This window comes from Trichoplax adhaerens, genomic scaffold (genome assembly GCF_000150275.1).
Source record: "Trichoplax adhaerens TRIADscaffold_4 genomic scaffold, whole genome shotgun sequence".
Taxonomy (NCBI): Eukaryota; Metazoa; Placozoa; class Uniplacotomia; order Trichoplacea; family Trichoplacidae; genus Trichoplax; species Trichoplax adhaerens.
Window position 1 is genome coordinate 6,017,185 of NW_002060946.1, and position 16,058 is coordinate 6,033,242.

The 16,058-nt window shown below is 34.1% G+C and overlaps 2 protein-coding genes across 2 annotated transcripts; one reads left to right on the plus strand and one right to left on the minus strand.

Moving 5' to 3' along the window:
• Positions 1 to 957: 957 nt before the first annotated feature.
• TRIADDRAFT_55884 (uncharacterized protein) lies at positions 958 to 4,570 on the plus strand (the record flags this gene model as incomplete). Its single annotated transcript, XM_002111604.1, has 10 exons — positions 958 to 1,185; positions 2,366 to 2,457; positions 2,609 to 2,765; positions 3,190 to 3,369; positions 3,490 to 3,564; positions 3,686 to 3,766; positions 3,853 to 3,894; positions 4,025 to 4,170; positions 4,318 to 4,361; positions 4,485 to 4,570. The coding sequence occupies 10 exons, from the start codon at positions 958 to 960 to the stop codon at positions 4,568 to 4,570; spliced, it is 1,131 nt and encodes a 376-aa protein (XP_002111640.1).
• Positions 4,571 to 5,713: 1,143 nt separating this feature from the next.
• On the minus strand, positions 5,714 to 12,144 carry TRIADDRAFT_24458 (uncharacterized protein; the record flags this gene model as incomplete). Its single annotated transcript, XM_002112114.1, has 23 exons — positions 5,714 to 5,884; positions 5,998 to 6,078; positions 6,184 to 6,308; positions 6,437 to 6,665; positions 6,783 to 6,860; positions 6,972 to 7,031; positions 7,103 to 7,168; positions 7,395 to 7,479; positions 7,600 to 7,804; positions 7,965 to 8,175; positions 8,376 to 8,502; positions 8,715 to 8,742; positions 8,871 to 8,946; positions 9,148 to 9,237; positions 9,371 to 9,490; positions 9,624 to 9,697; positions 9,823 to 9,958; positions 10,153 to 10,224; positions 10,657 to 10,935; positions 11,066 to 11,156; positions 11,229 to 11,292; positions 11,819 to 11,959; positions 12,033 to 12,144. The coding sequence occupies 23 exons, from the start codon at positions 12,142 to 12,144 to the stop codon at positions 5,714 to 5,716; spliced, it is 2,721 nt and encodes a 906-aa protein (XP_002112150.1).
• Positions 12,145 to 16,058: the final 3,914 nt, after the last annotated feature.

Sequence of the window (16,058 nt, forward strand, 5' to 3'; positions counted from 1 at the left end):
TAATGTATATGATAAACAAAATTATTTCTGATTTTGCCATCTAATTAATTAATTCAATAAACTAATTTTCACAGTAGAAGACTACTAGAAAAGGAAATTGCTATCACACTGGACACTGTGTACAGTACTGGTTTGGACAGACATTTCAGACACATATCATCAAAATACTGTTTCAAACGCATGCATTCATTATTACTTCAATATGTAGATGCTGGATTCAGCAATAAGCGTAATTTTAAGCGGTAAGTAACTATTTTTGGACATTTTGCCATATCTTTAAAAATCCGTCCACCTAAAGGAAAGTTTGCATTCCAGGTCTTCTTCACTATCAGGACTATAGTATTATCCTGAACCAGTTTTGCTTTAAAGTAGTTCTATAAAATTATAAATGTTGAATGACATGGATTAGACTAACGCACTTAATCCTAAATAAGGATCAATTACTAAGAGTGACTTAGAATAGAGACACAGAAGATCCAAATTAAGTAACTATTTTGCGCCATTTTGTCCCATCTGAAAAATCTGTCCATCCGAGGAGAGTTTCCAGTCCAGGTCTTGACTATCACAACTCCAGTACGGTACAGTGTACAGTACTGGACTGCACTGTAGCGGTACAATCCAGTTCTAGCCAGGCCATAGAAAATGCAGGCTCGAGTCACGGCCAACTACAGTACTGTGCACTGTAAGAAACTGGCTATGGACTGGAATTAGTCATTCATACTACAGTATAGTAAAATGGTGAAGAATGGAATCTGCGGCTTTGTGCTCCACAGCTGCAGGCCAAGTGGCAAGTTTGCATCTATTGCAGGTTCCTTTGCAGTCAGCACAGGTTGAAAACAGATTTACTTACAGACAACTTGATCATTCATCCACCATATGCGTGCAGTCGATCATTTGCGCTAAGATTAGAAACACAGCGATCAAGCGTGGACTCTCTTCGAAAATTGGCCTATCCAAATGAACAACTGGCGTACTGTTTGCCATTGGGGACCGTTAATTGCGATTTCGGTGATCTTGGCTATTACCAGTTCTACGATCTATTGCAGTTTATTATGGTGGCCCATTCATACCCAAGGTGGAATTATTAATTTAACGCTATTTCTATCATGGGTTGTAGCAACATTTTATAATTTCTTTCGAGCGATTCATTTGGGCCCTGGCTATGTACCAGAAGGTTGGCGACCGGTAAGAAAGTAGATGATGTCATGCCTATTTTATGCATGTCGTAATGGCGTCCTCACCTTATTGTCTATCAAATTACCATAGCTGATGTCATGCTATAGGAATACACCAGTCTTGAAGTCATCAACATGGATTAATGAGAATCAGAGTACTCTAAAATAACATCTGCTAATCCTATTGTAGAACGAATGGCTTTTAGTAGTAGCTGATGGGGTTGTCATGTATTCGCCATAGCATCCAATTGCTCTAATACGACTGCAGGCGTAGGTGCAATTGTGCATATCAGTCATTCATACGCTTCTTGCCTGTGGTCAATGTCTTCTAGATGATCATCATTTTCACCATACACTTGAAATTAAACTGGATTTCACTTGAGCTGCCATTTTAACGATGCTAGTGGCTATAATGGATATTGATAGGATGAGCACATCGTCAGCTGCTCAATTCATACTCGTAATGCATGTGTTCTCTTTTCGACGCGTATCAGCGTATGGTTAATAAAAAATAAATAAACGTAACACAACACAACAAATAAGTGACAAGAACAAGCTGTAGTAAATCTGGTTAGCATCAACGTACTTATCATTACTCAGAAAAAGGCTCCTTTATAGGGAAGTGAATTAATAATTAATTACTGTTTGACTAGCACCTCTAGGATATTGACTTCAACTATATCTACTCAGAGTAGAATCGTCGCAATAGATGCATGATATGAAAAATTTAGTTAATATGGAATCTAATATTTAAATGCAATATCAACAACAAGCTTTCGCAGCTAATTGTAATCATTTGTTATTAGAGAACTAAGTGCTTCCTAACCACAAGCTTGTAATGATGTAATGTTGACTTAATCCACTTTACTCTAAATTACTTTTGTCATCGTCGAACTGAGATGTTTTCATAAGAATGCTTACTCGCATATCATGGCACTATGTCAGCCATAAATGAATCAAACCAGCCGGCAAGATTTTTAACTTCAATTTAATATTTTGACTAGCATTATATTCGTATAGTTAATTATAATTATTAACCGAAAACGATTATAAAGTTTACGCTCGATTGCAAATATGACTGTTAAATTTTGATGATAACTTATAAATAAGCTCGATTGTTACCTTTATTGCTACATGAATAGATACTCTACTTACGCCTGTACTAACTGTCATTTTTGTGATGTTGACAGCGGAAAAAATCAAATGAGAAATTTTTGCAATATTGCAAAATTTGTCTTTCCTTCAAAGTACCACGATCCCATCACTGCCGAAGATGTAATCGGTAAGATTGTAAATAGCATTTTGATCGCCGTCAATAGATTGAAATTAGGATACTAATCATAAATATTAGTTATAAACATTACTTGCATAGAATATAGCATAAACGACATAATCCATTATTATAAGCGACAAAAATCATTATCTTCCGCTAGGTGCGTTATGAAAATGGATCATCATTGTCCCTGGATTAACGGTTGCGTTGGCCATTTTAATCACAAAAATTTTACCCTCTTTCTCTTCTTTGCACCATGCGGTTGTATACAGTCAACTTTTATCTTGATTGCATACTTTATCCATTTTATCAGAACGGTAAATCTTAAGTACCCCGCATACCCATATCTATATATAAATGTTAAACTACTTAGAAAAGAAGAATGACTGCAATTCTCGTTGTAGAATAATTACAATTCAGGATTTTGCTCGTTGCGCACATTATCACTCACAATGATTGCTATTGTATCTGTTGCATAATGTACTCGTACACATAGATACCATTTACATCATTATTGTGGCATACTAATACAGTAATCATACAATTTTAGTTGATATTGTACAAGACAATTTCTTTCAAATTGTAGTCCAGATAGTTAATCTTTTTATGTCCTAACTCGTAACTAACTCAATACAGTACTGCATATATATGCTAGTGTACCAAAGGTGATGTCGTAATACTTGCTTTAAAGAGAATAATATGTATTCTTCATCAACACGTTGGTATTTAATTGTATTTTAGGGAGGTGTAGCCTATTATATCAACAACGATGACTATTTTAATGTATTTGGAGTAATCTTTGCTATGGTCACAGTCGGTTTGTCCATTGGAGTTATTTTAGCAGTAGGAATGCTACTTTATATACAGCTTAAATCTATAATCAGAAATGAAACTGGAGTGGAAAATTGGATTAGAGATAAGGTAACATAGATGTGATCCAATCAGTGGTTGATATTCTGTAATTGCTTTCTAACTCCTTCCGCAATGCGTAAATGTGCTTAAAACTGATATAATGAATTACACTTTCTATCTTTGCCCTAGGCTAATTATCGGAGAAGTAAAGATGAAAAATGGTTATATCCGTATCACTTAGGATACTGGAGGAACATCTTAGAGGTTTAAAATTACAACCTGCCTTACTTTATTCTTACAACTACTATTTAAATTTAACAAATAAATTGGACAAATGGCATAATGATGATGTTTTAGTGACTATATATACGCTGTGTACTATTAGGTATGTAATGGATGCAGTGAGCCTAAAGGCGATGGAATAGTTTGGACTGTCAGAGAAGGCTGTAATCAATATACGATGACCGTTAGTAGTAAAATTTACTAAAATACGCGTAAATAAATCAACAGTTATGATAACTACCTTAATCAAATTATTTTTCCATAAATCAGATAGAGCAACTTGAACAGAAGCTCGAAAAGAGAGACAGAACGGTATTAATTAGAGATAACATTTCTGAAATATTGAAATAAAATACTATATAGTTACTGACCATGACGTCCATTGCAGAAGTACGGTACTATTAAGGTTTTGCTTACAGAATGCATTGCAATTTAATATTAGGTATCGTACGTTGCTGTAAGAAAGTACAATGGCAGTTTCATTGCCTGGAGGCACGGAATTCGAGTATGTTGTTCATTACCTATAAATGATGATCCAAGAATTTCTATAAGTGTTGGTGATAAAATTATGATCACGAGGGCCACAAAGTAAGCTTTTCTTGCAATTAACGTAAATTTACGATTAGCTACAAGTATGCTTTCGCTGGACGTATGACTTGCCGCATATTATCACTTGTATGTGCAATTGTATTTACAGATTACTCAATTTTGCAAATACACTTATTTATGATATAGGCGATGGCTTTATGGAAATAAAGTGCTAGATAAAAGTACTGATGGTAAGTTATGATCAAAAGTTAATGTAATACTTTGCTAGAAGGATTAAAATTGAAACATATTTTCTCTGTAACGGGATTATTTACTTAATCTACAAAATTTTTATATATTGATATACAACGCAGCTGAAGGCCGAGAAATAAGGGTTAGAGGCTGGTTTCCAAGACATTGTGCTGAACGTGAAGAAGATACCATGAAGAAGAACGAATAGATATTTATGATTATGCCTTTAAGTGATTATCTTGCAACATATAATACCGATACGAAAATTTCACTGTTAGTTTTCTTATTAAAATCACTATGACTATTTAATCGGATTTTGTTATGAAACTGCCTAGCTGTTTCTTTGTTGTATATATTCATTATACATTACAGGCAATGTGGTGTTATCGATTTTTTTCTTGAATTGCTTGACTACGAATAGATTATAACCTTTAACTGAATGTAGTACATTAATTATACATACTTATTTAAATTTCTTTACTTGATTTATACCAAATTAGACTTATCACAGACGCATATTGTCGCACGATGATTGATAGAATTATTTCTGAACGCTTTCGTTTACATTATAGCAATGCAAGATATGCTGATAATTATTTCTTTCTGTAAAAGTCAGCGCATTTATTCACATAGAAAATTAAAACTTTGAGAAGTTTATTATTTTATTACCAGTATACCTTTTATGATTTGTATCACGGTAGTATATTAAGCTATGAATTGTTATGCTTACACTAAAAGATATCAAAATATACACGAAGTATCGACTCATCGAGGAGATTACATTATTAACCAATATCATTAAGTACAGCTGTCTTGTGATTAATTGCACGATGTAGCAATAGAGGAATATTTATATACCCCTCTATTGGTCCTTGCAACTAATCTGGCACTATACGGTAGTATTAATTAATGAACAATCTACCAATAAATTATAACTTTACTCATCAATATAGCTACCATTATTATTTTCGTACGAATTCTTATGAAATTGTATGTCCTAAGATCTAACTATAAAAGAGTACTGTATGGACTTCGTCACAACCTGACATTCATATACGGTTACGATGGAGAGAATTCCTATATTGTTAATTATTACTCGATTATAATTGCACTATGTATTAAATGTATATATATATTTATATATATATATATAGAGAGAGAGAAATATATATATATTTATAGATATAAAGAGAGAGATAGTTTAGTATGATTTAAATGATAGAGGATACCAAGGTTTGTGTTCATCGTCAGAAAATGTTGAACGTAATCAGTTTACAAAGACAGTAATGAACTAACAATAATATCGGTATAGTAACGACATAGATTTAGGATAAATTCATTATTAATTCCTTTAAGGCTTGCGCCATTCAAATCCACACATGTCATAGATGCAATCGCTAAAGGTAACATAATCAATATCGCTACGGCCACCAACAGAATGGATAAATTTTTTAGCGAGAACTGCAAATTCGTGCTCACTGACAGCGCCGTCAAGAGCCAACATGCTCAAAACACGACGGAACTAGATATCAAATATGAAAAATAAATAACTATTAGAAATTTTATTAGTTACAGTTCTTTACCTTGCTTTTATTCAAGGGACCTTAATATAGCCAATCATTCTCAATAACCTACCTGAGATTTAGAGACATTCCCATTACGAACACGATCGTAATCCTCAAACATGGGGAATAGCTGAATTCGTCGTTGGCGTACCTATTAAATAGCGATGTTAGGTCATTAAAATATTTCTCCATCAACATCATCGGCATATTAATTGATTTAATAGTATAAAATGAAGTATACTAAATAATTACTTACTCTTTCCGCTAATTTGGTCATTACAGATTGCAATAATTGTTGCTCCTCCCTTGTCAATTCGTTGTGTATAACATCGCGACTAACAGAAAATTGGCTTACTTCAGCTAACGGATCTTTTTCCAGTCCTGATTATTACATAATTAACAGATATCTTAATATCAAGTAATGCTTAGAAATGTTAGTTTCAACTATCGTATTTCAATCTATGCATTAACTCTTATTTGAAGCAATCGAATGTTCCTAGTATTGATACCTTTAACCGTAATTGCTGATTCAATTTCATCACAAAATCGGACATAATCGACATAGCCCTCTTGTTGAGTAGATAGAAAGGTATTTTCAATCAGATTATATTGATCGATATTCAAACCAAATCGGCATAAATCTAAGGCCCTCCTAAAGGTTGCTCGTTGTAATCTACCACTTCGCAAGCGATCGTAATCGCGCATAAATTCCGATACACGAATACGCTCTTTCATCACCTTCGATTAATTTCGATATTAACACAAGCAAAACTCAATCAATATCCTTTCATCCATTTATTCTCGATCACAGATTACAAGATAGCCATTTGATTAAATAAGAGTTAACGATATTACCTTAGATTTCAAGCTATCGATAAGTTGCCGTACTTCCGTTGAATGTGATGTGAAGCCATCCGAAGGATTAGTTGAAAACTAGTGTGAAAGGATAATGTTAGTAATTGTATTGAACACCGAAAGGTATCAGGTTGTAGAAAAGCTTATATAGAAATTGTTTAAATATAAATATAACGAGAAAAAAGTTACCTGATCGATATTACGTGCATTAAGACGGGTAGCATATGTTGGTTGATCACGTTTTTCAGGCTAAATAAAAGTAATTTTTACAATCCTTTAGCAAAACTACGTACTATTTAGTTGAAATATATTATACGTACTTGCACAACTTGAAGAAATTCAACATAGTTAAATCCCTCACTATCAGCGAATTTTTCCTCGATAATCTATAGTTAAATAAGAATAGAATTTTATTCATTTTTATTCATATGTATATGTATATTTTATATGATAATGTTTCCAGTAAATAAAAGTCTATTTATGCAAAGTAATTTAATTGATTTAATCTAAGTTAGTTCTAAACACGAAATGAAAAAGTTGCTGTAAAGAGCTATTATCGAATTGCGCCAAAAATTATTTACGGTATATTAGAATGCTGATTATATAATTCACCTGTAATTCTTCATCAGAGGTATGCAATCCCATATAGGTTAGGCATTGACGGAATTGAAATGATGTAACATGGCCATGATTATGCCTGAATGAAAGGCAATAGACGTCATTAAATAGGTCGATGGTTTTGACTGCTACATGAAGGTAAACTACTAATTAAGTGATTGTGTCTACTACTATATTCAAACTGGTATGCCCTTATTACTTGTCAAAATCACGAAAGAATGGAGTCGCTAAAACTCGTCGCTGCTCGATATTCTTCTTCATGCGATGAAGTATTGCATTCAAACGCTCTTTTCTTCTATCTTCCACATTGTTCCAATTGGTTGCACCAAGCCTAGGAAGTAAAGCTGTTTCAGATGGAGCGACAACTGTGCTAGGCGTTTTTTCAAGTTCTTTGCCGGTAAATACTGTAATGATAAAGGCATTAAATTAATTTCCATGAGATCATATGATTAACTAATAACTTAGCTTAATTTTATATAATCATTTCGTTAGTAGTAGCCATTATCAATGTAGCAATTTACTATTACGATATTTATGTGATTAATAATACAACTAATATTTCACCTTGGTCAACGTCATCCATAAAACATCTCCATAAAACATGTTGTTGACGATTTGGATCGGCATAGTGTTTGCAGAGAGATTTAAATTCACTTTCTGCCAAATTATATTTGCCCATAGAGCTAAAACCCATGTTAGATAATCCCATTCTGAAACGATTCTCAGTAATAGAACCACAACGCAATGTATCAAAATCGGTAAAACTTTCGAATGCCTATAACGAATGCAATTTCAAATACGGATTATTTTTGCTAATTTTAACTTGATGGTGCTGTATATCCAGCCTATGATTTGCAGTATTCTCAAACATACTATGTCAAAATTATTAACCAAGATAGCGGTCTTTACTTTCTACTGTAGCCAATGCTACTATCGTTAAAAGTAACAATGGTTCCATTATAGAAAGTCTCTTACCCTGATTCGATTGGTTAGCAGGATATGCTTAATTCGAGCAATTAGATCGTCAAGGCTTGATGTCTGTGATTTTGCGGTAAGCGTCTGGACGGCTTTTGGTTGTTCTTTTTTCGGAAATTTAGATGAACTGTCAAAAGATAAATGGCATTTATCATCAAAGTGTCATCAAAGTATTATTGGCAAGCGAGATTAAATAATAATCATCGGGATATAGTTTATATAATATGGGGCATATTAAAGTTCATTAATTTATTATTGATTAATAATCATAAAACCGATCATTTGAGGGATCAAGTAAGCAATTAGCAAGATTTCTACCTGATTTGTTCTTCATATGACATTGAATCTTGCGTTGATGCGATAAATTCTAGAATTAGAATAAAATGGTTATTATTTTATTCCCTTCTAACGTACATAAGAAACTATTCTAGGATGCCAGCAAATCTCAGAATAAATGATTATAAAATGTTTTATTTTATCATTCTGAAATGTTACCTTGATCAACAGCTTGTATAAATGCTGTATAGTCAATCTCTTTGCCTTTAGGATGTTCAAATCGCTTGTATAATAGCTAAAATATAAAGGCTCATAATTAAAATGGATGGATTGATATAATTGTAACATAATATCTACTGTAAAATTAACAAATTATCTAACGGAATCATTATAAATTATGCTATTTTAAATGCTTAATATGATTTCATTCAAAACAAGAACGCTTGCAAGCATTACGATACAGTAGATAATGACTTTGATGATTTATATGTTATACCTGTAAATCTTGTGGCAGTAAGGCTATAGAAATAAACTGCAGTGCACGAGCGAATTGATCTCTTGTAATGGAACGGCTAAATCCTGATTTCTATTTTACGGAAATGAGAAAGCATATTAATCATGAATTAATTTGCAATTAGCTAGATAATTTTTATACTTCCGTAGTTACCAAATCTTAATAACTTTTATTTTATTATCATATCAACAAGCTAAGTTATTACCTTGTCAAAGTCTTTGAAATAGGGATATAATAATAATCGTCGCTTGCGAACAGTATTACCAATTTCTGAAATAATTCGATGAAGTTCCATGTCTTCTTTTTCAGTCAGCTGTACTGCAGGCTAATGAAAGATAGAAGATATTTTATTGTACGTAATATGTGTATAACATGTATCGCGAATGCTTATTTATCTTGATTTTAAAGAAGCTCAAATGCTAATGATAGAACCGTTCAGATCCAGTCTGTATACATACCCTTGCTAATGCACCTTTGGGTGGTTGGTACGTGATGGAAAGGGGCTTAACTTCCAAGTCAGGATCAACAAAAGCTTTATCAAAAGTAATGTTGAAATTTATAAGGACAGAATTACATACTATACTGTTGCTTGAATACTATAATTGAAAGAATGTAACAAGTTTATTGTCATTAATTCCAATTAACATAATTTCTTACGATTTTCCATTTTTGAACAAAATTCACGGTATCGAACTCTTTGATTACTTTGCTTAAAATTATCGACTAGGATTTGACGTTCATCTCGGGTTAGTGTTAAATAGGGCCCGCAAACCAAGGAAAGACCACATAAAAACTAAAGTAACGATTATTCATATATTCGAATGTTAGTCACGATTACTGGTGATATTATTATAACACACTATCATAAAAGTTACAAAATTCTAGTAGCTTCTTGCAGGGATATGATACAAAATTCTCTTGTGCTAAATTATAACGTTTAATGGTCTACTATAAAAAGCCATAAAAGAATTGTCAAGAAATGCGAACCTGATTCTCTGTAATAACACCATTGTGATGCTTGTCATAGTCTTTGAAAAAATCAGTTGTCCTGATGCCATGCTTGTAAACAATATCTCTGTGATATGTTAAAATTTCAACATCAACAAATATGTCACGGTTCGCAATGATTGTATTTAATTCACACTAACAACAACAACATTAGTATGTGCAGATGTATGGGTATGAGCTCTTGTAACACTTGGTATAATTCTTATTTAAAATTTTGATATTCTTTGCCTATTAAAATATTTTTACCTGACTTTTTGAAAGATAATGTCAAAGTTACTTTCTCCTTTAGACTATAGAAATTTAATAATAACATGAATTGTAAAATTTGAAGCACTTACTAAAGTTAATCAAAGTGAGCATTTATTATTTAAAATTACCTCATCCACCATTACGGTCTGGTTATTGTACTGCTCTGTTTTCCTTGTTGTGTCGTTATCTGTTGATAACAAGTTCAAGTTTTTATCAGTTATCATATTTAATTACTGCATCCAATATTAAAATATAGGCGATGTATATTTCAATTCTATACGGCACTGTAAGTATAGTAGATAGCTTACCAAGATTTAGGATCTCCGATTGAAATTTGATATAGTCATACGACCTCGTCCTATTATCATAGTATCTTGCCGCTAATAGCCTTAAATCAGCTTCAGATACATTTGACGGTCCAGGAAAACATCGATAAAATTGATATTCACTAACGCGGCCTTCGCGATGCTTATCAAAATCTTGAAAGCAGCTTCTAACGTCAATTCCATGACCCTAACGTTTAAAGAATATTAAATGATACCATCATAAATGGTTGACCTTAGATACTTCTATTTTATTTCAGCTTTATTTACATAGAAGAGAAGATAAAGAAAACTAACTTTATCAGTTAGCGATAACTAACCTGGCAGAAATTTTTGCACCTTCGCAATATTTCTAAGCACTTTCGCTCGGAATTGGCGCTCAAAGTTTGCCTGTTGAACTGTTTTACAAATCTGAAATAAATTTAAACCTGAGTACATAGAATGCTAATTATATAGCCTTACTCATAACTTAATTAAGTTTACCTAGCGGTTTGTTCTTGTGTACCCTGTTCTTCAGGTCTTGATATGAACTTTGATGGGTCAAAATCTGTATTGAAATAAAGCGACTTGTTATTAGTACCTATCATTGAAAAATATTAATTGAATCAATGCAAGAGTTTATACATGGCTATCATAATCAATTGATAAGCATGTATTGTAGTACAGTAGAGTAATATCGCTTGCGAAACGTAATGTAACAATCGCCTAATCGTACGGTACTATTTAATGTTGTATCACTAGTAGATTGAAAACATAGCCAAAGTCAGTAGAGATCTCGTACATTTGTCCATTGCTAATCTATCAAGTTATTACAGTAAACTCTGTAATATGGGTATTTTCCCGTAGAGAGTAGCCAATGCAGCAATACGGCCTTTGAGTTACCTTTTTAATCTATCGTATATTATGCTATTACCAATTAAGCAACTCCATACATATTTTAAGTATTTGATATATTATATTGTACAATGATTAGAAAGCTAAAATTACTGAGGGTAATTATTCAGCTAGTAGTCATGTGAATGACTATTTATGTTATACAGCGTACGAATTATCATTTGGTTAAATTAACTTACTACAACTGATAAGCTTGGACAATTCTGCATAGTTGATTTGATCAGGCTTTTGCCATCCGTATTGTTCCCATAAATAGGATTCATCCTTATTGTTCAATTGCAGCTTGAAAGATTGATCCAAGCAGCGTAAAAATTGAGATCCTATGAAAGAGAATTTATGAACGAGAGTTACCTTTTATAGACAGTCAATCATTTTAACTGAAGTTTTGTATACTTGTAATAAAGCCAGTTCTAAGATGATCGTATATCCTGAATACATCTGGAACTTGAACGTGAGCAGCATAAGCTGCTGCTCGCAATTTATCTTCTACACTAGGAGTAGTCATTGTATCCGTATGTGCGGGCTGAAAGAAAGCATTGGTAATTAAAAATAATTCACTACGCAGGACGATATCAATTTAGCTCTGAGCATGCAAGAGTGGATAAATGATTATAATTCTGGCGATAATGACACCGAATAAAGTTGAAAACTTATCCTAATTGACTTCATAATTTGTGTTGTCAAGAAGTTTATTTCCTTACAGTTACTGTGCACTGTATAGTAGAATGTTAAAACTATGCCTACAGTAGTTATGAAGCTAATAATTTCAGCAAAACCATTCACAGTTTGAATTGAGTGTATGGATTTTGATATACAATACACAGTATTTAGACTTGAAGTTAAATTACTATTCAACTTTTATAGATTTCATTGCATATATATTTACAGGCACAACTTACCATAGTGTCAAGGACAACTCAAATTGCTTACTGCTCCTGGGTTTAACTTGAATATTTGAAGGCTTTACCTTAAGCTTAGATAAGCTAGTAATGAGTTCAGTTTATTTTATCGACAAATCAACAGTATCTTCGAGTGCAAGATGCAGTCCAATAATTTTGCCTACTCTTTTCGCAATTCACTGTACTGGTGCAACGATGATCTAAATAGCGTAAATTGCCTACTTTGCAACACCAAAGTAGTGATTATGTTGTAGAGTATCATTTGTTGATGCTGCCATGGTTACAGTAGCGCACGCGCAAGTCTTGCATGATTCTGAGACTTGCTATTGCCGTGGAAGTCCTCAACTGCCTTTACCTACGCACCACCACAGTGACCACACCATACTCCATTGTCACAAAGAGGCGACAGTGCAATAGGGTACAGTATAAGGATATTACTCAAAGTTTTGTCTACACTAGGGTTTTCGATGCCTATAGCCATGGACCACGAGAAGACTGTTGTACGCAGTAGCAACGCTGCTAAAATAGCCCAACATTGATGTACATTATACGTACGGATATACTGTCAGTCCCTTATTTATATACATTGCACTACAGATTACAGTATAGAGAAGCTCTGAAATGTAGTGCTGATGATTTGTGAACAAAGTCAATATTGTGTCCAGTCCCTTATTAATATTATCAATCACTGACGTATTATCAATAATCGAGATGGAAGTTATTAGTATCATTTCGGATGGAGAGGAGGGTTTAGTAATCTTTGTACAATATACAGTATGCTATAGCATAAGGTAGGACAAAGGGTGGAATTGACAGACATCGAGCAGTACATGTATTTTGTTTTTGGGCATTGAAGCACATTTTATGGCTCACTGGCTTAAGGGAAATATTATGATGTATATGATGTAGTGTACAAATTGACACACTGGACAAGTGGACATGTTTACCACATCGCAGTGAAGACAATGGACAGATTGGTCACTTGATCAGGTGTGGCCATGATTTTGTTTTTAATCGATCGTCTTGCAGCAACTTTTGCAGACTGGACTGTTCTGTAAAGGATTTCTCGCACCTGTAGAGACCCTCTACTGTAGACTGTATCCGTACGTCCATGAATGAATAGAAGAGTTTAGAACCGAGTGAATCTTTTTACTAAAACAGCAACTTTGCTGGAGTGAAGTTGTGGCTAGAGACTGGTAGAAAGAGAGTATTGTACAGTGTACAGTACAGTAGGTAACAGCAGAAAGCAGTTGTACTGTACTGTCAGTGTACAAGTACAGCGTACTGGTACAGTACAGTATTGCATTGCCCACGACTGCCCCTCCCTACATTAGTGCAGTACTGTACTGTATGTTTATTTACACAGGTAGAGTACAGTGTACAGTACTGTATACTGTACTGTACGAGTACTGTACACTGTAGTGTTCTACAGTACTGTATACTGTATTGTTCACCGGCGCCCCAGTCGACACAGAAATTTTTCTCTTACTGGATGACAGTCTTCAGTTGTTGAATAATTTTCAACAGGAAAATTTAATTATAGTGTTCCAACTTCGTAGACCAGTATGTAACGTACGCTTGCTGCAAGGTAGGTCGAGTTGGCTATTAATGTTTCAAGACGAAGTACCGCTTGTAGTCTTACATGATTACCTGATCCATGGACTTTTGGACCTCGACGGTACTGTACTGTGTACTGTAGTGTCCACTCACTGTACTGTACTGTACGTACTGTACACTGTACAGTGCAGTACTGTAACTGTAGGGGAAGAAACGTGCCTGATCTTCGACTACAGTACTTTGTCTACGCACTGTACAGTACTGTACTGTAAGTACTGTAGTACAGTCTTTTACCTTTACTCTACAGTACCATACTGCACTGTACAATATCACACAGAATGCCATACAAAAACACGTAAAGACCAGAACAGTACAGTGTCCCAATGCACAGAATTACGAGTCACTAGGCCTGTGATCATGCGAAAGATGGCGATCGTGGTCTGTTCGTCTTTACATTGAGGTAGCAGTTCCAATATTGCCTATGGCCCACTTTCCGTTGGAGTATATAGCATAGGCATCATACATCATTCCTTTTGGCGTATCTTAGTGAAAACCTTAATTTATCCATTATACGTACTGATTTAGTGGTTGATTACAATTCATAACTTGGTGGTATTTCAAGGTAAGGTAACAGCTTGTTTTACTTGGGTACAAATGTACAATTACTGCTTTGCAATGTTGAATTGAAAAGATTGCAAGTCAGTAAGAGAGTAACATGTCTTTATATTGCATGTTCGTAGCCATTAGTATATCTATTCTATCGGTCAAGAATAAGGTACAGGACAACGCATTGCTACCTTTTTTGTGGTCGAGACCAATAGCGATGATCATCCTTAGGGAGTAGCTTGCTCTTTGCAGCTTGCCAATACTGGACACTTTTCGTCCATGTTAAAGGACATTTTGATTTGCTTATCCATCTATTCTGGTAGTTGTTCTTCTTGAGTAGAGGATGGAAGACTAGCTTACTTTGATAAAAGTCATCAACGCGTACTTTGACTTTATTTTTAGACACGGTTTACACTGTAAATTCAAAGGGAGATGTCTTTACTGTCAGGGGACTTGGAATTCATTGAATAGGGTACAGTACGTAATGACCATTTATGTTCTACTGATTCTATATAGTATTCTATACAATGCTCTAGACGGGTGTGCGGTATACTATCATTGGACCTAAATGAGATTGCTTGTGGACCTTGAATAATTCCTGCCACTTCAATAATGGTGCTACTACTATACTTCAATGACATTATAAGTATCTATTGGATTGAGTAACTAAATCATGTAAATTACGTCCAAAAATGGCAATAACATTCTGCATTTTTAATACATTACCTCTTACCACTTGGTAAAAAGAAATTTGAATTCAATAATGTTCAGTTCGGTTTTTGTTCTACCCAACTCTTCACGATACGTGTACACCATTCCAACGTTCCAATAGCACTTCCATTACATAACTAATTTGAATGGGGATTACTACAACATTTCATTCTCAAACTCTTACCAACGTAATACACTTCAATCAAGCTAGACATCAATGCTTGAATTCACTGTATCGCTCTTACTTATATCATTGAATTCATTGAATGAACTAAAATGGTCTAACCAACAGACATGATGACTCGTCTACACGCAAACTTCAACCTCGTTCGAGACCAATTTTCTAGCCTACTATCAATTCTGCAATACTTGACTACTAGACTGTATTGTGCACATTTGATACAATGAAGAAATCTTTTTTTGACTTGGATACTGTGGAACAGTAGTTCGCTTCTATTTAGCTTTACTGAGACAACATGATGTAGTAATTATCTCATGAACTGTTAGAAAAAGAAGTCTTTCGTCGTTACTTATTTCAACTTGGACTGAGTGGATGAGCAATGAGCACACAAAGGAGGAGAACATCCATTGCTAGAAGTGGGATCCTCTTCTAACCTTCTTTCTCGCTTTAGAGCCATACTAAATA